Source organism: Amblyomma mixtum, chromosome 1 (genome assembly GCF_055824585.1).
Source record: "Amblyomma mixtum isolate Tamu chromosome 1, ASM5582458v1, whole genome shotgun sequence".
Taxonomy (NCBI): domain Eukaryota; kingdom Metazoa; phylum Arthropoda; class Arachnida; order Ixodida; family Ixodidae; genus Amblyomma; species Amblyomma mixtum.
Window position 1 is genome coordinate 293235414 of NC_143012.1, and position 23091 is coordinate 293258504.

The 23091-nt window shown below is 49.1% G+C and overlaps 1 protein-coding gene across 1 annotated transcript in view; it reads left to right on the forward strand.

Moving 5' to 3' along the window:
- The first annotated feature begins 4127 nt into the window (after nucleotides 1-4127).
- The window catches only part of LOC149372075 (uncharacterized), a 57888-nt gene continuing 38924 nt past the window's right edge, over nucleotides 4128-23091 (forward strand). Inside the window, exon 1 of the mRNA XM_089566445.1 lies at nucleotides 4128-4575. Coding sequence (XP_089422571.1) covers nucleotides 4546-4575 — 30 coding nt within the window. The 5' untranslated portion in view covers nucleotides 4128-4545. The remainder of the gene's footprint in view (nucleotides 4576-23091) is intronic.

A 23091-nucleotide genomic window follows, 5' to 3' on the forward strand; every position in this document is an offset into this window, starting at 1 on the left:
CTGTCCAAATTTCGTTCTAAGTAAAAATTCATTCTGTGGCTTTTGCTGGGTACGCCGATCTTTATCCGGTTGCGAAAGACGCTGTACTGCTCAGAAAATTGCATTTCGAAATGTTCCCGCCACTAGATTCAAACTCATTACGTCTACGCCGGAAAGGACTCGGTGAACACCGCTTTGAAGTGAACGACGGTGTAGCCTACAGCCTCTGGGATCCGAGGCCCCCAAAAATGTGTCGACGCACTGTAGCCTACTCGCGAAATCGGCCAGTGGTGTTGGCGCCTACATTTCATTTTTTTTTTCTTGCTTTTCTAGCTTGTAAAATCCCTGTCTTCACTGAAATTGGCGTGTTTGTCGTTAGAATGCGGTAGCCTATCGATGCAAGCCCACTTCAGTGTGGCCTCAGTAGATCGTTATGCAATTTGGTTTATGCTTCAGTCCCTATACTTTGAGCTGATGCATGGTCAACATGCTGGGACCTTACAATACGGGGCGGCAAGAAATCCTTCCCGCGACGAATTTGCAGCTCTGTTGTAATAGATACCGTGATTAATATTTCAATAGCTTGCCGTCTTCTCTCCAGATACTATGGTCTCAGTGGCTGCTTGTTATGCAAACTTCGCTATCATAACTGCCAGAGGCTAACCGGATAGCTATGTTTGAACTCTTTTCTGCTTGTTTCTGTTGAGATCCGTCGTAGTTTACGATATGGTACATTCTTACTAAATGACAGATCTAATATGTATTTTGTACAGCAGGTCTCTGGCGATTGATGGAAATAATCTTTGACTGCACGTCTTGAAAAACTCGACTCTTTTACATGCTTTTATGGTCAGACAACATAACGACATAACGAAGCCAAGGCATTTTGCCTCGGCGAATATCCCCAATTATTTGTATTCACTAATTGACTGCCATAAGTGTCTGTATGCAAACGGGCACTCATTGCAGTCGATTAGTGAACACAAAAAATGGGTATGTTCGCAAATGGTTCGTAGTACACCTCATTTGAAATAAATACACATAGTTTTCTTTAAAACTCTTTCGCTACCGCGCCATAGGCCATCGTTCGCATATGATCGATTCAAATCGCCCGCGCTATAAAAGCTCATTTTGGAGCGTCGTGGACGTGCTCCGCCATCTAGTTAGCGAGCTCAACAACTGCTCTTTCGATTGCAGCCTTGGTTTCAGTGTTTTGACATGAAGGGGCGCCGTGAAAAAGAAAACTTTGAACGGCCGCAGCAGCGTCAGCCGGAGAAAATGGCGTCCGCATTGCCGCGTGCTCCTCGAAAGCGAAAGCTGACACCGAGCACGTCGGCCGGTTTCGGTTTCGTTTTTTGCGACGAAAGCAGCGGTTATTAGTCGGGCAACAATGTACAAACGTCGGATTTCGCCTCGGCTTGGAGGAATCCATGCGCCTCGGGCACTTGGAACTTCAGCGCGTACTTGCATGACAGTTCTGTTTTTGTTTGCTGTGTGTTTTCTGCGGTGCATACGGTTTGTAACGGATGACAGTGGTTTAGTTTTATACCTCGGGGTCTTCACAACGTATGGCGAAGACAGTTTTCCAAATGCTCAAGGTCGCGTCGCGTTTTTCAACCAAGACGACAGCTCGGTGTCCATACCGGCACATCGCTGCGGAGCGGCGCTCGGAGATTCGCTCGACCCCTCGACTTTTTTTTGATGCTCTTCACGGCGGAAATGATGAAGACCGTGCGCGGAAACACTAATAAGTATGCATGGATGAAGATTTTGAGCAAGCAAACATACGCTCGACGTGACGGCTCATGGAAAGACGTGAATCTGTTGGAGATGCTGATGTTCATTGGAATCATCATATACATTGGAATTGTTGACCTACCACCACTATATAGCCACTGAAATACCAGAATAGTCTATTCTGGCCCTCTGCCATCAAAAATCATTTCTCAAAATTGGTTTTTCACTTTTTTGTTTGTTTTTTTGCACGTAACGGACCCGGATGATTCAGTGGCCGCAGCATCTATTGGCAAGACTTGGAAAGTGTACTGGCTTTTGAACCACATCGATAAAACTTATTTCATCGATCCTGATGTTTTAGAGCTTGCCTAAAATGCCAAATTCTATCAGCTGGCTTTCAGGGAGCAGCTCATTCAATAAATATTCGGGTATGATGAGGGAGAAGAAGTCCACGCCCGCAATCCTCCCATAGAGTTCATTCAACACCAACCGAAAAAAATGAAAAAAAGAAGAAACTGCAAGCTCGGCTATCAGAGAACAAGGGAGAAACAAAGATAAAACCTCATGTGAAGCACCTGTCAGTCTACCTCTGCTTCACATCTTCACCCCTTATTGCTCTTCACAGTGGCACCACAGTCATGACCCCTGACTTGACAGGCCATGGAAAGTGCAGTAATTTTTTCTCATAGCTGAAACTGTGAATAATGACAGCTATAAACATGTGCAACAGTTTGTATATTCCAGTTTTCCTCTAATCAAGGTCTGGCTTAGTGCAGCCGGTAATTTTTGTTTTTCCTAGATACTTTTTTGTGTTTCTAGCGAATTTCACAAATAAATGTTCATTTGCTTTTGCACACACAACTCTTCTGTTTGTTTCATTGAGAAGTGTAACTAATAAGCTACAATTTCATACATTGCAATATGTTCTGCGTGAGTTAGTTCTTGTGAAAAAATGTTTTCTTTCAGTACACTCCAAATCGTCAATTTTTCCGCGGTAGTGAAAGAGTTAAGTTGAACTGCGTTTGCCACTGTTCACATCATCGCTGTGTTACAATACCGGTGTCGACTCGTAGCCCAGAAGAATCTTGCACGTTCTGCTCAGGCGTTCATTTTTCAAGCGTTCTTGACGCATTGCATCAAAGGTTTTGCAAGCATTTCCTTGGAATTATTTACGCTCTTGTGCAAATTTTTGTATGTATCCAACTGGGCCTTGAAATTTTATTTTAAAGATTTTCATTTCTTTTTAAAAATCGTGGTGCTCTCTCAAGCAGCTACCGTCACGTATATGGAAGCAATGTTACTGTTCATCGCAATGAAATGCATCTCGTAATTGCTAATAACCAGTAACACGAGGCATTGCGAGGTCCGTACTGTTCGATATGAAAGATTTCACATGACTGGCTGCACTCAATGGCGAATTTACATCCCTAGAATTTACAACACGCAGTGCAGATCTATTCATAAAGAAGAAGAGAGGGCAGTCTCATTTGAAACATGTATATCTTGGGCTTTTTTAGCCGAGAAAATCGGGTTCAGCATGCTTTCCCTATATGAAATTTCTCGCTAGAGGAGGCGACCACCCAGTTTAATAATTGCATTACAAATTCATCATTTAGATAGCTTTTGCCAGCTCTTGCAGGCTGAGATTTTAAAGCGAAGTCATCATAAACTTTCTATGGTGATTTTGTGGATGAGTTCGCATAGTTTGTCAATCCGATATGACTACAATGAAATGAGGCTTCTTGATGACGAAATCATGCAATTTTGAGAATGGTAGAGAAGCCGCTATATGAAGTACGTTAATCCCGTCCAAACTCCAATTTGTCAGTAGAGTTCTTGATTTTCTTGTATGCTGAGGTTTCGTAAGAGACTACCGTGAGAGTTTCATGCCATTCTTGAGGAGAAGACAACTTCTCAATAGATCACAACTGCTTCGTGTTTATCACAACGTTCTTGATAAGTTCAGTGACGTTTTGCTTAATAGGAAGGTTGCCATGAAGTTTCTATTAAGTTTCTGTGAAGCCGCCTTTATGTTGCTATTAAGTTCCTAATAAGTTTTCTTGACTCCGTAACAGCAGCATAGGTTTTCAAAATTACATTCCAGTTTTACATGGCATGGGCGACCTTTCGGCGAACAAAGGAGTAGACGATTTGTTGCCATGAGACAGGCGAACTGAGTGCGTCCACACGCAATAACGTGGCTACTTCGCAGCATCCGGCGGATAGACCGGAGAGCTTCGCATCTCGTTTCGCCGGCATATAGGGCAATCCCGGAGCGTTGATGCCAACTTTGCCGCCGGGGACGTTCGCAAAGCGGCGTCAGCAGGGGGGGGGGGGGGGGGGGGGGTGGAGGGAATGGCCCCAGCAACGAAGAACACGTCGTCGAGTGTGAGGAGCGTGCGCTTGTTGTTGTCGACGGCGGAAGAGGGGGGGACCCCTTCTCCGAGGGCGGCCGACCCGACCTTCGCGCCGTGCACTCGCGTTGCCGTGTCATGAACGACTTCGCGCGGCGGCGGCGCCTCGCTCTTTCGCCCCGCACAGAGCCCGACTCCTTTCTTCTCGGCGGCACATCGTCCTTTCTCGGGCCGCAGTCGCCCTCTCTCACTCGAGCGGCGCTGCTGCCTTCCGAGCTGTCGCCGCCGCCGTGGAAAAAAGCGCGCGAGTCCAGTCGCCGCTCGGACATCGCTCAGCGGCAGCACCGGGAGCGCCCCTCCAACCCTTGCCGCCCCGACTACATCCGCCACCACCGCGTGCTGTTCTTCTAACCGGCGCGCGTCGCCCCAGCGAGACCGTGCACTGATCCAAACAGCCGGCGCACCAGCAAGAGAAATGCTCCCCACGGCGATGCTACTGCTCCACGTGAGTGCCACTGGCCCGGCCCCTTTGCCTCGTTTCGGACGCCTTTAGTTCGCCTCCTTTTCCGCTTCTCTTCTTATCCTGCCTTCCTCTCCCGTTACGCTTGTGTTCTGTTTGGGCGATACTTGTCCGCATGTGTCGAGGCGCGAGAGCGGTCGCGTGCTCTCCTTTTAGCGGGACGCTACCCCGCTGCGAGAGACAGGAGGGATCATCGCGGCTATTCGAAACAATGCTGCCGCGTCGCTCGCTGCCTGGTTCACGTTTTCTTTGCTTTTGTGGCTGCGATCTTTGGTCTCGCTTCCTCCGACCGTTTTCTTTTCTTTTTTTTTTTTCGCTTTAGCGCGGAGTTAAACAGCGGGATAACCGTACTTTGGGGTCTATAGCGATTGGCGGTCACTCCCTCAAAGGAATTGAGCAGGCTGAGACTGGGAGCTGTCTTTCAGATGGCAACACTTTGTCTTATTTGATGCACAGCGGTTTAAAAACTTGCTACTCTGAGACGGAAGTTAGCTCGAGTACTCATTTGTGCGCACTGAACGAAAGGAACATATGGACTCCTGTTCATCTTTAACGCGAAATACGTTGCAGAAAATGCAACTACGTTATTGCAGCTCTAAAATGGGAAGTAATAGTGCGAAACGAATATGGTAAGAAGCAGAAGACGTTTCCACATTTAAATTGCAACACTAGATTTTTGCAAAAAAAGTTGGCATTTATTTCCATCCTAATCTGCACTATTGTTTTCTTTTTTACCCAGTTACCGCTTCGTTGATCTTGATGCTGTGTGCACATTCCTTCACAGGGCCATCATTGTGCATTCGAAAGATGTTTCTCGCTTTTGATCACGTTTTATTACGCAAACCGCTTAACCAGTCGGTTCTTCCATGGCCGTCTCAGCCGGCGCTGGCAACAAAGTGCACTTGTTGGATATAACGGACACGAATAGTCAAAAAAGAAAGAAAGATGAATGCGGATTTTTTTTTTGTCTTCTATTCATGCGAACTTAGAAATTCGACAGTTTAGTTGGAATTTTGTTTACAGCAGATGAACTTGAGGCACGTCCTACATCTCAAAGGCGTGCCGGTGGTTGCTGCGTCGCATGCTTAAACGTCTCTCCGAGTTATCGGCGCGGGCATCTGGCATGCGAAACGAGTCCCCGAAAGCCGACAGCAGGACCGCTACGCACGCGGTGCCTTGAAGCCCCTGTTCCTAGAAAACGGACTGGGAAGCACTTCAATGTCAGTTTCACGGCGCCTCATCGCACGCGAGAAGATTCCTGAGCCACGTCCGACGAGGAAGTGGTTCGCACAGTCAGCCACCGGAAAGGAATCCGGCTCACCTGGGGATGACTCGAGGTCTGCATCGATTTTCTCAAGTCAGGCCTCGCCACCTTAGAACTGTCGGGAACGCTTAAATGTCGCCTCATCAATCTCGAGCAACGCGTGAGGTTAGAGTATGCAGTCAAGGACGCACTCCTAATATTCTCCTCGCACTGGATGCGTCAAGATAACGATGTTTTCCTCGTCGCTTTTGTTGTTCTTTAGTGAGTGCGGTAAGAGCTATGCTCAGCTCTTGCATTTGTAAAACACTAAAGTAGAGAAACATTCCTTTATTTCATCAAAAGGCTGAGTTAGCTGGCATGGTAGGTCATTCTTATTACTGTTAGAGGAAGAAAATAATTAAACGAGTACTTTGCTTTGCATTCTAGAGTGCCTTATATATCCCGAACGAAGATATCGCTTGGTTTCAGAGCTACATGTCCCAGAATGTTCGAATGTTGTTTTTGTTTTGAGAAGAAAACAAAACCCAGCTAGCCAAACACCTTTTACTTACATCATCACGGAAAACAGCAGCAGCAAGCTCATTTATTCCAATATCGTAATTCATTTTGAAGCCCAAGCGAAATGGAACGCGGTGCATCTGGTACGTCCAAGATGCCGGTGACAGCAGCTCGACAGACGAATAAGCAATTGTACTGCAGTGGCCCGGCGTAAAAGACAAGCGATCCGGATCGCAATGGCGACCTTCAAAGACCAGATCGTCATCTATAGGCGAGGCGATCGTCGCCACTCGCCGTAACCTCTCCACATACAGCGCCGTCGTGTTTGTGCACTGTCGAGAGAGCTTTGATAGACGAGCTCTGTTCCGATGGACACGTGTGTCTCGGTCCGTATCATTTCGCGTCACAGCGATCCTTTCTCTGTCAGCATCAAGCGAGCAAGTCGGGAGCCCTGCGCGCGGTTCTACGCAGTCACCGCGGTGATCCCGGTCGTATACGCAACCCCTCATTACTATGCCGGCCAGCGGTGGCCGTGATATGTTGTGAAATCCGACCGTCATATTCGCTGGGTCTCGCCTGACGCCGAAGCTTCCCGCCCTCGGGGCCAGCGTATTTACAAAGCCTAGTGCGCTCAGCCAGCGACTGCGGAGTCATAAGAGGCAGTGATGCGGCCTTGCTCGCCCGTGCATTGAAGCCACGCCGGAAGCCCCTGTAACGTAATGGCAAAACTGCTCGCTTTAAGGGCTGTTCACGACTGGTAACGACTGGTACACTCCTTTCTGGCTAGTTATCATAAATGGCTTACTCTTTGGTCGGTCGTTCTGAGTGGCAAGTTCTCGTATCCAAGCCACGCAGTGCTGTTACGGAACACGGCGCCTGGATCGCAAACTGTCGTCGTGGTACAGTGGAATAACATTTACTTAATGAGTAGTTCAAACGAGAGGTGGCTTGGCAATTTACTTTTGTCAATAATCACACAGTTTTTGTTTTCTACTTTCTTAACGGTGTTTAGATTCGTTTGGGACAGTTTCCGGAGTGTGAAAAATGCACAGTCCGATAGAGAGCTTCGCTAGAGAGGCTCATAAAGTTCACAGTTCGCGAGCTGTGAGGCTATAGCAGCTGCATGCGCCACATTTTGTAAACACGCTGATATCCGAGCCCGCTCAAGCAGCGCCATGCGGTCAAACTGTCAAACTCCGTCCCTCCCCGCCGTTCGACGTCGACCGATCGTTGCGCGACCTCCTTCGTCCGCGCCTTCCTGCCGGCGGAATTTCTGCTCGAGCGACGTCTTGTGTAATGTTTTTATCGTCGGGGAGTATACGGCAGAAGTCTACTGCGCTTGCGTAGTCGATTGTTTTTCGTGCTCCTGAGGAATTCCCCGTTCGGACGGCTCATTGAGCCGTGCGTTTACTGGAAGACTGCGTGGCCGTTTCGCGGGCACTTGCGCTATCCGCCGCCATTTGTGTGCGTATTCATGCGATAAATCTCTCTGGCATCGACTTGCCTTGCGTGGTTGGCTGTGTTGTACCAGGATGGGATAGACCAGAAGCGGGCAGAGGTTGGTGTAGTTTATTATGTTTATAGCTATGCTGTAGCAGGGAAGTTTTTCAGGGCTTATACGGCATCGTATACGATGCTTTTGAAAGTCTGAAAAATGTCCCTGGTAGCAGCAGCAGCATCGAATAGTTCGTCTGTTTGTCTAGTAGCTCTTCTGCAGTAGTAGCAGTAGCTGTTAAGAAAAAAAAAAACAAGATAAAACTCAGCGAAGTCACCGCTCTGGGATAATGTGGTCACCTTCTGGCCAACGAGGATGTATGGTTGGCGCATAAACAGGCAGGCCTATGAAGATGTTCCAAAGGTGGTCAGGTGGTGCAGGTATGTGTGCATAAGAGGTGGACCTCTAAAGGGGGAGAGGGTAGTGGTAGCAGTACACCTCCCGTAGCAGTAATTTCCTTGCCTTAAGGGGGGGGGGGGGGGGGGGGCGAAATACAATTGAGGGCCTTGTGAATGATTTTCGAAATCGGGCGCTTTCATTTAGCGCCACATTGCTCTGTGATAGACAAACGGAAATTTCACTGCTAGTTATTTCTTTAACTCTCGTGCTTAACACTTGTGACAGAATAATATCCGCCCTTATGCAACTTATATTTGAATACTGGTACGAACGTCCTCGCTCAAGAGAGCCCCAAAAGCAGGCTTTTAGGTCGGCTGCGAAAAAAACGGGGGAAGTATTCTCATATACCAGGGCCGTATAGCTCGAGAAAAAATAATAAAAAAACACCTTCCGCTGTCCCAATTGTGCATAGCCTGATCCCACCTCTACAGCCGAGTCCTGTTGTGAAAAATCGCATAGACCAGCCTAATTAGGACGCAATCGCAAGTGGGACGTGAAGTCCAGCAGTTATAACAAACTGAGCGAGCAGTTAGCTTAGCCGACTTCCTCATTCTATAGGGTAGGCCTTGCTTTGCCCTTTCACGCGTGTTTTGCTCGCTTGAACTACTTCGTGCGTTCGTCTTGCTTTCTTCAACGCTGATGAACTCTTTAATGCCAAAATCAGAGACGAACGCGTTGGTTGTTGTAGGGAATTCTTTCGACTGGTACCATAGGTGAGAACTTTAACAGCTGTAAAAGCCAGGCCGTCTGCAGTGTTTAGGTCCCAAGATCTGCGCGGTCGACTTACCGCGCGCTGCCACTCGCGCTTTCACTGTGGCTAGTCAGCCCGCGAGGTTCTTGACGTTGCTGGTTCAGTTCCATGGGACTTCATATCGATGTCTTGTCACCGGTATGCTCCTGCAGCAATGTATCTCTGGTGTACATGATGGACACGGAATCAACCCAAAATCACACACAGCGCCCTGCGTCGCACGTATAGCTCTCCTTTTAATGCAGCCGAGCAACACAGCACTTCAGCTGAGGCGGCAGCATTTTGGTAATTTCGTGAGCATATATGTTTATGTTGCTGCTACGGCCGCAGCTGAATCCGTTATCGCCTAGAGCGCGCGTTATGCAGATGTCACGGGTGGCGCTTCGGGTGATCGCACGTTGTCTCTGCTCTATTGCGAGTGTTGAGTTATACGAACTTGTGAACTGGCGGATGTCTAGACTTTTGCATTTTATATACTCCGTGATCACGTGGCCAGGGTGATGCACCTGTTGCCATCACTTGTTTTCTTGGGCACAGAGGACCTTTTTTTTTACTTCACTCCTGAGTTGAACGCTGCAGCTCCTTTGCGTCTTCAGTTGCAGTGCATGACTTATGGCCTCTTAATTTCGCGGCCTTAGCGATCTCCCCAATTTCCTCTCTTCTGTATCCTTCTGGGCCCGTATATGTAGTAAGACGGACGACAAGTAGATGACGGAAGCGACAACGCACTTTCTTTTTTTTTGTTTTACTAGGCCTCGTCTAACGAGCCAGCAGGTTGTGAATTAATCAACTTCGGCGTTGCTCCGTGTGCCGTGTGCAGAACATATTCAGACACGCATCGCGTTTTCACAAAAAAAAAAGCAAAAGAAGAAAAAGAACGCGGAAAGCGAAAAACACGGCTATCGTGTCTTTCTTTTCCGCGGAAAGGAAAAAAAGAACTGGTTCCCGACACGGCTGCCCCGACGTGGGTGGAAATGCATCCGGCAGCATGCGCATGCTGGAAGCGGCGGCGACGTGAGCTCATCCGATATTGCGCGCACGATCGAACGGTAGTTGCGGGTCCGTTTGTCAGCAGTCAAGTATGCGCCCGAGGAAAGCAAGAACGAAAGAGAGAGAGAAAGAAGGGAAGCTGAGGCGCTTGAGGACCCGACACGGAGCGGAGCGCGCTGGTCAGCGGCGGCTGCGGCGAGTAGGAAGCCGAATGTTTGATTAACGACGTGCGGGCAGCGTCCACTCGGCCGCCTGCTTCCAGATTTCTGCGTGCGTTTCCTGGGAGCGTGTATTTTTGGCGTCGAGCGCTCTCTTGCGCGAGCAAAAGCGCGTTGCGACTCGGGCGCTCGAGATTGCGCAGCCGGCTGTGTGGGCCGTGCTGATTCTCAGTTAAAGATAGTTCTGAAGCCACTTGCGGTAAAGTACGGCGGTGTTTTCATAATAATTTCTCGCTCTCTCGTGTGTGTCCCATTAGTCACGCGGAAGTTAATCGCCCTACATCTTGCACAAATCGAGAGACCACCTGCGGGCTAAATACGTCTGTTCACCTGCGCCGAAAAATAAAATGACACGAAATCGTTGGAAAAAATTTTTATTTTTCAGCTGTTTGTGAAGTAAACACTCGCAACAGGAGCATTACATGCAGCAAGTACTCTTGCTATGTTCTTTCTCTAACCCAGGTAACTTCGTGAGTGACCGGGCTGATTTCATCAGATTACGGTGCATACATATGCTGGTACAGTCGGAATCAGTACGACAGGGGTCACTTCAGGGCAAATTTATTCGGACAAAGGGTTTGCCGTTGTCTCCATTACCAAGAAAATCAAACAAAATGCATGTGGATAGCTGGCTCCATCGTGTCTGTATCGGGCCGTGACATGTTTTTTTTTTCCGAAAAAGGAGGATATATATATATATATATATATATATATATATATATATATATATATATATATATATATATATATATATATATATATATATATATATATATATATATATATATATATATATATATATATATATATATATATATATATATATATATATATATATATATATATATATATTGGTGTTGGACAGCTAGCATGAAAGCGATTACCTTCATACTGACGCTGACTCTGTAGTTAGATATCCGAACGAGAAGCGGGAAAGGGCTTCCATCTCACTGCCCAGGTGAGACCCGAGAAGTGACCGCTGTCCTACCTAAGGGCTGGAAAAATCAACAACTCCACCTAGACCGAAGCGTCAGCTGATCGTCTGCGTTCGAAAGACTTTTTGTTCACATCGACGTGCGTTGTCTTTCCGCTGTACCTGTCGTTGTTGCGTTTGTTATTTTATAGAAAGCACAGTTTGGTCAGAAACAGCAGCGGCAACTTCTACAGATATAAAAAGCAATGAGTCAAAAGGGCGAGATAATTGACTTATTGTGCATGATGGAGTAGGTCGGGAGCGACTAAGGACAAGACAGCGACGCCTTCCTCGGCCTCGGACGTCAGTGGATAGGATTTTCCGTATAGGACGGCCGCCAAAAGGTCTGAAGTGAAAGAGAAGCCTGAAAGGAGCTCGGTTTTCGGTTTAATGAGCCGCAAAGCTTTGGCGCTAAGAGCCCAAATAGCGTCGAGTGCCTTGGGGAGTATGCGGAATGTGGCACTTTGCAAAGCGGTGATGTAATTCGCGTGTGCACATCGTTATGGCGAGAAATTTTACAAGAAACACAGCGTGACAAGCAAGCGCTTGTACAGGTACTGATGTCAGTCCGTATCCCTGGAAAGGCACGTTTTTAGAGACAACTTCTCACGTGTGGACGCAGGACACCACGTAAAACAAGGCATACGCTGGCTATAAAGCCACGCATTTTCCTGTCTGTTCCCCAAGCAGCACGGACGCATACGGTACCTGTCGCCTCAACTCACCGAATTGAGACAGTGACCCGGACATGAGCCGAGAAAAAGTTTTCTCTCTCTCTCTCTCTCTCTCTCTCTCTCTCTCGATTCACTCTGATAAAAATAAGAGCTGGGTAATGCCCAAACGAGGTAGGGACGTTAAACAGAGCTGGTTGTGCATTGCTTACGTACTTTGAAACAGTAGGAATGAAATTCCTGAAAGTCGTTTTAACGTAGGTAGGCATCAGTGCTAGTGGTCTGTTCATTACAGGTCGCAGTGTCACGTACGGTCTATTTATTTGGCCCATTCTTTTTTCCCTACTTACTTCCTCTAAACCGAGTGGCCTACAGGTAGAACTGGCAATGCAACTCGTTGAACTGGTCTTCAAATGGCAGAAGGCGGCTTATTTCGATGACTGGGCAACAGAACGTTGTCCTATATACAGTTACACCCGACTGCTTTCGGAGCCCTCTCATTTCACCACCAAAAGCCCGAGTTTGGTACTGAGTGTGTGAAGTGCTTGTCCTGAGACGGAGATGTAAAAGCTGCCAGGTGTGAGAGTAACGGTGTAAAGGACTGCCGCTTTCGTCCCCCCTGCTCTCTTCACGCAATCATAAGACGTTGTATCACACCGTCGTGGGGGCATTCTGCCCCGTGGTGGCGGTGCGGTGCTTGCCACAACTATTACACCGGGCGGATATCATCAAGCTGCTCAATTATGCATGCGTTCTGGCACCGTATATAGCCTCTCTTGACCAGTTGATCCAGTTCGGCCGCACAGTCTCCAGTCCCAACCTGGCCAGGCGCACTTTTTTCGCTTCGACTCGCCTCGGCAAACCGCGGCGATTCGTTTCGAAGCCCCGGATCGAGTGGGGGGTCAATTAGGGCCACGTGCTTCGAGAAACACCAGTCCAGGCATGTGCGCTGTGTGTGTACACGGTCAGCTCAGCACGCGCCACCGCGGTTGTATCAACTGGGTCAGCCTCTCTGCGGCTTTCCTTTTCGTTGCGCCCAACTTCCGCCGCGCGGTTGTCGTGCGTGCAAAACCGCGTGTCTTAGAACCGCTGCGGCTGCTCTGGGAACCGTAAAACGCGGGCGTTTCCCCCCGTCACCAGGGGCGGGTTTCCCCTCAGCGATCCGCGCCGCTTCAGCGGCGCGCGCCGGCTGTCACACCTACGCGACGCCGACGGCCATTGTTTTCGTACTTTCTTTTTCTCTCTCTGTCACTCCATTTTTCTTGTCTTCCCTCATCGAGCTCGGAGATCTGGAAACTGGTTTCTCCTTTGCAGAAACAACAACCACGGCTTCCTAGTCGGAACGCGGAGCAAAGAAGGCCCACAGTGCGAAGATAATCGCGCATGCGGTTTGCCGCAAAGCGGGCCGGAGTGTTGCGCTGATGGGGCGTTGGTCGCTCGTCACTGAAGCCGAATCGAGCACTCGTGGAACACGGAGTATGTTTGCTCGCTGCCGGCGTCCGATGCTTATCGACAAGGAAAATTTTTCACACTGTTTTGAAGTCAAGTTTGCGATTTTTCTGGGCGCTGAGCGATGAGAAATGCCATGGGCCGTGTACATCGAGAGAAAACGTTCACTCGAGTAATACGCAATCTCTGATGTGACGTCTGCAGGGGCGCTTTTGTAGGTAAGTTTGGCATGTGCTGCTAGAATGCACGGGGCGTGCAGGCGAGGAAATCAGGAAGGGAGAGCCAAGCTGAAGCCCCACCCCGTCCCTTTGCGCTAAGAAAAATGTGGAAATATCGTGCCTTATCCTGTACCTCACAAATCACCGGCCGCTTCTTCTGCACCCTCCTGAGAGGAAAAAATTTCTTGTGGTATAGCATTGCTAACCACGAAATATTGTACGAAAACAGGTTTTTGCAGGCGGACACCAATTCCATGTACCTGAAAGCGAGATTGAAAGCGCGTTTCCTTTCCTTTCATGACTTGCGTACGGATGAAGTTGATGACGACGACAACACGCAATGCACAGCATGAGAATTTGTTGTAGTTTAACTCGAGGCGTGATAAGCTGGGGCGATAACATAGTGCTCTCGTGCAGTGGCCAGCGAAGCTGATCTCTTCGCGCCTCCGCGGGTTCGAAACTTAGTCGAGGCAATATTTATTTTATTTCTGCAGTTTTGATTAGGTCACCCGCATTCAAAATCTCGTTTATTTCTCGCCATTTCCCGCATCACGTGACTAACATTAGAGGTTTCACCCCACACCGGCATTTTGCAGGTTAGGAGGTCAGTAGTGCTATTGCACCAAAAAAAAAAAAAAAAGCAACAAATTCTGGTTTAGTGAATGTCAGCAAAAGGATATTTTTATGTTTCTGCAGAGAAACTTCTAATGTCAAGTCTGACAGATCGCCTGTCTGCGCCTCAGCGTAAAAGTTTCAGAATCCATTCCGTACCATCAGTTACATTCTCTTCTGACCATCGCAAGCCGCTTTCACCACGCGCCCGTCTGAACGCGGGTCATTCGGGACACAGGCCGCTACCGAGCATCTCTCGTTGCAAGGACGCTTTACCGTCACCTTTGCCACCGCGAAACGTGTTTCCGATTTGATATGGTCACGGCGAATTACGGCCTATAGCGAAGCTCTCGTGTCGCCCAGCTCCGTTTTCTATGTCTACTCTGCTTTTATTACGTTTTTTTTTTATACGCTTCATTCATCGCCTTCGCGCAACGCGGAGCTGGCCAAGGCTACCCTCAGCTGCACGGTTGCGACGCATTGTTCGCGCACACAAAGAAACGTAACGGGATAAGCGTTTACGCACGTATGCTTGTGCAAACATGTCGCGCAATCGACAGGTCGGAGAAGGGCGTTCGCATTTGTCCTGCATTAGGAACGAATACAGAGCTGAATGAACTGTGTCGGCAGACGCTATAGTCCCATCGAACGGCCCTTCCCACAAGAAAGACACATGACCGCTACAGCGGTGTTACCGTAACTGTGGTCGGATTGATTTCCGATGAACTTTAACCTAACCACTAAACGTTTAGAATGCATCGCAGTGTAGCTGCAATAAGATTTCAGGTGTGACGCTATAAACGGTGAAACGGAACTCCAGCAGCTCGGCTCTTGCAAATGACCCCGACGTCTCGAGGCCACACCAGCCTTTTCTTCGGGAGTTGGTAGTGCGCGTATATGAAGTAGTGGCTGTCAAGTGAGGCAATCCTTCGTTTATGTTGGTCACGTGACGATGGCTGCGAGCGTAAACATTTAGTAACGCCCTCTGCAATCTGTTGTTGCGTCCAGGACAGATGTGTGTCGAAGTCGTTTACTTTGAATGTGATGTTAAAGTGGCGCGACGATTCTCGCATCAGCATCGAGTATGAGGACAGCAGCTGATGGAGGACGAATGACGAAGCAAACATGTAAAACACTTGCAAAAGGGAGATTAGCTGGAACCTTTTACACTGCCTACGAATGTGGCTTTACCTCGAGGCCTTTGTTTTGCGCAACAGTGGCACGTCTGGTGTTCGAAGAGTGTGACAGACACGACTGTGCGTAGCGCACGGTAACGCGGAAAGCATGTAAAGGTGGGTTCGTGTAGCCTCCAGTTTAGTTCCCTTCTGAAGGAATACGCCACGCTGCTGCTGTGAATGAAAACCTTGGATTCTTGTCCAATAATCGGGCTGCTTCATCGTGCAAACGGTCTGGCAGCTGCTCGTGGGACCCGTGGGTTCGTTTATAGTCTTCGTGAATGTTCTCCAGAGTTGGCGAGCACTGAGGCACTTTTCGATTATCGCAAGCAGATCCACCCGCATTTGTCTGCCCCTCGAGGTGACTTACTTGTCACATGCAATGAATGCGGCTGAGGGCTCGGTTCTTGCGATCACCGGCATTCCTTGATTAAGCATAGTTGACTAAAATGAACATCGGCCAACACAGAAGCAGGGCTCTTTCCGGGTTGACATTCGCGCGGGTTGACATTCACGCGACTGCACGTGCTCGACTACATGCAAGACGCCGTTTGGCAAGTTATTGAAAACTCCTTCTGGTGAGCGCTGGCCATAGTTCAACTATTGGCATACTGCCCGCGGGTAGTCGAAAGCCGTTTTCGTTGCTTCGCTGGATATGGTTGCTCGCGACACTAATCCGCTGTTGCCGGGTTCGCTCTTTGATAAGTGCTTTGGCTCGTGATGCCCCAGTGCATTAGGCTTATGCACCGAGGTGCTTCCTTTGTCAACACGCTGACCCTACTTGCGCCACATTCGCGTTAGATGACGACAGGTAAATGTTTTTATCTCACTTATCGCTCGCCGTCGTAAACAGCTCACGCGAACGGCTATTGTGCCGGGAAGAGATTTGTCTTGGTAATTATTGTTTATTCCGCGGCGACATTTTTTTTGTCCGCTTCCGAGAAGCCTGCCTACCCAAGGAAGACACGAGGAAGGAGACAATAGGAGGAAAATAAATCAAGCGCCATAACGCTTCGCTGTCACCGCAGAGGAGCAGCTGCGCAGGGGAGCCTCTCTGGCTGTTTACGGGCGCGTGCTTAATGCCCCGAAAGGAAGAACGATGGCGAGGCTCTCACCATTATGCATTTTCACCGTGGCGTTAAAAGCGGAGTGGCACGATCGTGCACGTCCGCCCCCTGGCTTGCTTAAAAAGCGCGTACCCAGGCGCCTTTCGCGCACGTTTCTGGCACCGTGCCCGCGCTGTTGCTCACGTCCAAGCGCCGGCGGCTACGGGGCAGCTCCTTGACAGGTCTAAGCAGGCCGCGGAGGTTTCCCCCGAAGCTTACACGCTACTTACGTTTGTGGGGGACGGTCGCGTTTTTAACCGCTCCGATCAAGTTCCTGGTCAACAGTAGTTTTGAAAAGTTGGCTTCTCCTCATAACTTGCTAATCACCCTTGTGGCAGAGCCCAATCTACAGGGACGTCGGGAACTGTTGCAGGTTGGGTGAAGATGCGAGTGCAGTACCAGTGGTAATTCGAGGCACGCCTGTCCACTTCTCATGCTCGACACTGAATTAATGTCTTTATGAAGAAGGCACCGCGGCACAATGGTTGGCAAGGAAAGAAAAACACACTCATCTGAGCGTCCTTGTATTTCGTTTGACTTGCCCATCTTTGAGTCGTATTGTTGAAGCTTAGAAAAAAAAAAAAAAAAAAACTACTTAAGTGTCCTGCTCCGCAGCAGAGTTGTGCTGAGAAGCCACCTTGACGCTTATCACTGCCTCTGCTTTGTTAGAGTTTTGCCGCTAATCGCCCGGATTTGCACTGCACAGGTGAAAAGAGATGTTAACGTAGGCTGTTTTGCTTTCTGGCTCTAGTTTCTATAACCTAAGGGTCGGTAGTAGTAAAAATTAATGTGAGTTAAATATGCAGGCAATGCACGCAACAAGATATTTCGTTTCCAGTGTTTCCTGGAGCAGGGGCTCATTTGTAGCAGGAAATGGAGTACGTAGTAGCGTAGCCTACATGAATTATTCTACATGCTACTTAATGAGTCAACTATGTATGCGTGATAAACAGTTTGTAATTAATGCACCAATTATAAGCAGTAAACACTTTGTGAATTGTGAAAAGAAATGCTGAGAAGACATCAAGCGAACTGCGGGGTCGTGGGAACTGCGGGGAAAAGAATCTCTTTTACAAAGCACTGAAGCTTAGATGTGCGTGCAACATGTTTCGGAGTGAGTTTAGTGAACCAAATTTTAGATGTAATTGTTTCTAAATATACCTAAACGTTACGCGTAGAAGAAAAGTACGGGCAGAAGTTTTAACCTTGCAAACGTGCAGGTGATCAACCCAGGCTTTAGAGCTTTTCAGTGTTTGGGAATGCGCAAGAACCCATAGAGCGCGGCTGGTGGTAAAGCTTTACTACACAATGGCTAGAAATGTAATTGCAATGATCTTTAGCCATGCTTCGGCTTGGACGTTGCGCAATGCCTTTAAAAATAATGTATTCGACTACGTTACTTACAGGGCATACGCGCTGTTCTGGAGTACATGCACAAGTATATACCGAGTAGTAAGCAGTCCACTCTTCTGTCGCAACCGATAATACGTCCTGAAATAATAGCGGGAAGTTGTTTCTTGCTCCGCTAATTTTTCGTTTCATTTGTTGGTTTGAGAACTTTGCTTTTTTGATTCTCTCTTTGTGGACCTATTTCCTTCTGCATGCTCTCATGAACAGTCCTTGAATTAAAACTGTGAAGCGTTTAATTAAGCTTTGAATGCTTTTAAAATTTGGAAGCAAAGCTGCATCATCCTGATTTTGCTTTCGTTCACACATCTTCGTATTCAATCAGAACTCTGCTTGAATTCAACGTCCCTGAAGTGATCAGTTCTTCGATGCTTCGGAATTTTCCATCTACTCGTGTATTTTAACCTGGTCGCCTATAGCATGACCATCATCGAAAGAGCTCACTATCAGCCGGACCTGTGTCAAAGGTATAACATAGCGTTTCGGATGCCAATGATCGTAATTGTTGTTTACGCCTGTGCCGCTGTCATCGCTGTCACCTTGCAAATAAGCGTATATAGACGCCGTTCAGGGACTCCGGCAGACACGAAACACGCAGTACGTGAATATTTATGCGATCTCAGCTTCAGCAGAGCTTTCGCGCCTCGTGTGTTTGACCCTCGCCGCTGTCGGAATCTCCGACATGTCGTCAGGCGTGACGCTTTCGCTTCCTTCAAGGGTTATTTTGTTGTTGTTTTATTCCCCCTTCCGAATTGTGAAGCTGGAGACCTGTTCGCGTCCTTTCTCGGTTGTCTTTCACAGCCGAGCAAGCTTCCGAAGAGAGAGAGAGAGACCGTTGTCATTCTTCGGAACAGGTCTGCCATCTTGCTTTTCGGTTTTGGAGGTCCGCAGTAAAGAGAACCTTGATACGTCTCCGGGCAAGCGCTCCGACCTCTGCCGCGCCCGGCCCGGAGTACCATTGTTTCGCGTCGCGTTGAGATCTCGCGTGCCTGCCGGTGCCCCTTCCCCGCTGCAGTGGTGCCGAGAGGAGACAGGTCTTGATGGGGCTGTCGATGACGCCGGAGACGGATGATACGTCCTTGTTTGCGGCGCGCGCGCGCACACACGCACATCTCTGGCGGGGCAGCCGCGACATCGCCGTCTCGTCGTGATTAACCGCCGTCTATCGAGGCTCGAAGGTGGAGACGTCAAGCGGCGAGTTCTGCGCCCGCCCCCGGGTATATAGGAGCCGCGGCAATTGACGAATCTGCTATACGGGAGACCCACCGTTGAGGGGCGGAGTGCGTGCGTTGTCCTTGCGCGCTCCACCTTTTAATCAGGCCGTCCGCTGCCAGGTATACTGATGATCAATTCGCGGCAACGTTGACACCGCTCACATGGGCGCTCCATTTGATGACAGAATGGTTTGCAGGGCCTTGCGTCCTCTGCTACGTACGCCGCTTGCCGCTCGTGGGAAACAGTGGAGTGCGTGAAGCTGGACGGGGACTTTCATTACACGGAACAAGCTGCAGTGCTTGGATATGTGCAAACTTCTAGTTGAGTCATCGGAGGATATCTGCTCGTGCTTACTTGATGGTTTTTAGTTCAGAAATGTATTATAAGCACACATTTTCACCCTCTTCAGCTTGCACATGTTTATTTGTTCATCCGTCCGTCTACACATGGGCACCTCACCTGCATAACCGTTCATATTACCAGGAATTTGTAACAAGCGCTTCTAGTTACCTTGGCTGCCACCATGTGGCGCATGGCTTTGAACAGGCTAGTACACAAATTCTGTGCCCGCCCGCTACAAAGGGCTCTGCCACAATATCATCATCATCATCATCATAAAAAATAGTGCGTTTACGTCATCCGTGACGTAAGAAAGAAAGAAAGAATGACCGAATGGCTGTCATTGAAGCGCCATAGGCCGCTATGCTTAACTCCACTGGCTAGACGCTGTCCAGAGCAGCAATGAGGAGCACCAATGTCTCTATAAGGGTACATTGTGGATGTTTTCACGTGTGGCAGAGATAATAGGCTATGCATGTTATCCAGCTGAGCTTGGAAAAAGTGGAAGAACATAGATAGAATACATTGGTATCTATGACAGCTACCAAACAAAGATGAGCAGAAAAAAGGCGCGGTATTCCAGCACATATTTTTCTGTTTGGGCTAACTGAAAGAAGAGACGATACAGTAGTACCATGGTAGGCTGGTAAGAAGATGAAGAAGAAGAGGTCGGAGACGTTGGAGGAGAAAGGCTCTATGAATGCACGGGCTTACTTAGTAGTCCCCGTAAGAAGAAAGGCTGTCGATGTAGTCGCAATCTCATAACATTAAGTGCATTCTTGCAGTAGCGCAGATATGACGGAATGTTTTTTTTTTAAGTGTTTGAAATGCGTCGGGGTGCTTCATAGATGGATGTGTGTTTTTAGAAGGCACTGGCATTCTGCTTTAGAGTAGGTTGCTCCTTCTCTTGCCATATAGTCAAGACGATTAATTTGCAGCCATACGATTAATTTGCATGTTAGGAGAAGGTAAGTGACGCCAACCAAGTAAAATACAGGAAAAACACGACGTTTCGGGACCGGCTCGGCCCCTTCTTCACGGTGTGACTACGGGCGAGCGCAGCTTGGCTTTTTAAGCCCCTGTGTGGAGGACCTGCGGGTCAATGGCCGCAGCCCATGGACGTAGGATGAGGGGAGAGTCCCCAGGGAACGATTAACATTCTCTCGTGTTTGCTGTATGTGCCACGACTCGAGTAGAAGCCTCCTGCGTGGGTTAGCTTCCGTTTCCAATACAATGGTGCTGTCGAAGTCAATTGGGTGGTCACACCCTTCACAGTGTTCGGCCACGGCGCTGCGTTGACGATTCATGTGACGCACTGTCCGTCACATGAATCGTCAACGCAGCGCCGTGGCCGAACACTGTGAAGGGTGTGACCACCCAATTGACTTCGACAGCACCATTGTATTGGAAACGGAAGCTAACCCACGCAGGAGGCTTCTACTCGAGTCGTGGCACATACAGCAAACACGAGAGAATGTTAATCGTTCCCTGGGGACTCTCCCCTCATCCTACGTCCATGGGCTGCGGCCATTGACCCGCAGGTCCTCCACACAGGGGCTTAAAAAGCCAAGCTGCGCTCGCCCGTAGTCACACCGTGAAGAAGGGGCCGAGCCGGTCCCGAAACGTCGTGTTTTTCCTGTATTTTACTTGGTTGGCGTCACTTACCTTCTCCTAACATTAAATTTCCCAACCAGACAGACTTCTGTCGAATGTTTTCTTTTGAGATTAATTTGCAGCATAAAATGAGAATTACAACGAAACGGCTGGCCCATGAATCCGAAAGGAATCCATGCCCAGCTTAGTCCGTCTGCACCAACAAGGTCTCCAAGGAAAAAAAAAAAAAAAGAAGCGCGGCGACGCACTGTCGTTAACCACAGAAGAGATCAGCGTCGATATATGATCTTCTTATTTTTTTTATGAGGGCGCGCCTTTCACGCTCCTTCTATGTGTGGCATATGTATGAGGTACCGTCACGTCGATGATGCCTCTCACGGAGCTGTACACAACAGATTGGTTTTCTCATTTATTGGGAACGAAGATGGAGAATGAAAGGGGGGGGGGGGGGGGGGGGGTGTTGTGGCAGCTAAACGACTTAGAACGTCTCTCTCGCCTGTGAACCTAACTAGCCCTTGTCTGCGCCTGCGCATTCACCTTAACTCCCTCCTGTCCGGCGTCTAGACCAGCTCAGCTGGCCGCCATCCTTTCAAGAAAGCGGCAGTGCTAAATCACACTACATCAGCGCACGCGTTTCCGGCGTACCCCTTTCCTATAGCGGCTCCACATGAGCGTGATTTCTACGACCTCTTTCCGCTGTTTCTGTTCCGTGCGGCAGGAGGGAATGCTGCAACCTTATCCGCCGCGGTTCGCACGGCCCTATATGCACCCGAAACGCGAGCGCCACTTTTTGCACAAACAATAGGCCGCGCTTCTCATTGCGCGCAAGCCGGAGCTGTACTACACGCACGAGTCAAGGACCGGAACGGAGGCGCACTGTACTACATGAGCGTGCGCGGCACTTCGCGAACAGTCGGGCACTCCCAGGCTATCGGGCGCTTTAACGACCGGATTCAGGCGTTGCATCCGTATACGGAGCCTGCCGGTCACCTCTTGGCCCTTGCTTCCAATGGGAGCCGATAAGGCCCGCCGTCTCCAGCTCGGAACGCTGCCATATTCTGCAGTACAAAAGATCATTAAGGCGGCCGCCCATGCAACGTCCCCGTGGTGTTGAACGCTGCGGTTTGCCAAGCTCGGTCGCTTCTAAACTTGTGTCGACGTCCACGGCCCTCGAGTGTGCGGCACGCTGTGGCCCAGGGTCAGTGAAACTGATCTCTTCTTTGCGGCTTGCCCTTTGGGCCGTCTCTCTCTGCATGCGTGTGCGACTGAATACGCGCCTGGGAAGGTTATATTTGTGACGTCATGCCGGTGCCGTCCTCAGAAGACTTGTTGCTTGAGAAACTTGCTGTCGGTTGAAGAGAGCGCGTTGAATCGTAGACGAGCCTGTCAACAGGATCGGACAGCGCCACGGTATTTGAACTAAGAAAGCATGCGCATTGTTTTAGGTGACGGAATCTGCGCCGGAATACGTTACTCTGAGCTATACACGGTACTGTGTGTATGACCACATGCAAACACCACGACAATGCACCAGATGTCAGCGCTTCGGTCATGTGGCTAGCGTTCGGCGACTTACCTTGCGCTGCTCTCGTTGTGGTGGCAGCCATGACCGAACTGCATCTCCAGGTGATAACCACCTTTGACTTAACTGCGGTAAACAGCATGAGGCGACGTTTTCCCGCTGCACTGCCTGCCAAAAGGGGAAAAAAATCATCTACAAGTACAAGAACTCTGACAATACAGAACATAAGTCATAAAAATCTGCTTTAATTGAGCAAAACCAAATCCGGGGTAGTCGCCGCAGGAAAAATACGTTGGCGGGAAAGAAAGCACCTAAACTACCGGACCCAGCCATTTGCACATTGAGGACGTGGTTGATTTTCCTCCTCTTCCACCGCCCAAGGTGTCCAAGTACCTCCCGTAGCGAGCCCACTTGAGAATAGTGCACTGCGGTTTAAGTGGCAGCTGATAACCTGGAACCACCCACGCGCAAGATCCATTCGCCAAAGCTCAGAAGGTTACAGTTCCCTATTGTGATCGCTTGTTGAGGCTGCCCGCAATTTTCTTACACCACTCTCCTCACCGGTGGCGAAGGCCATCTTTACTT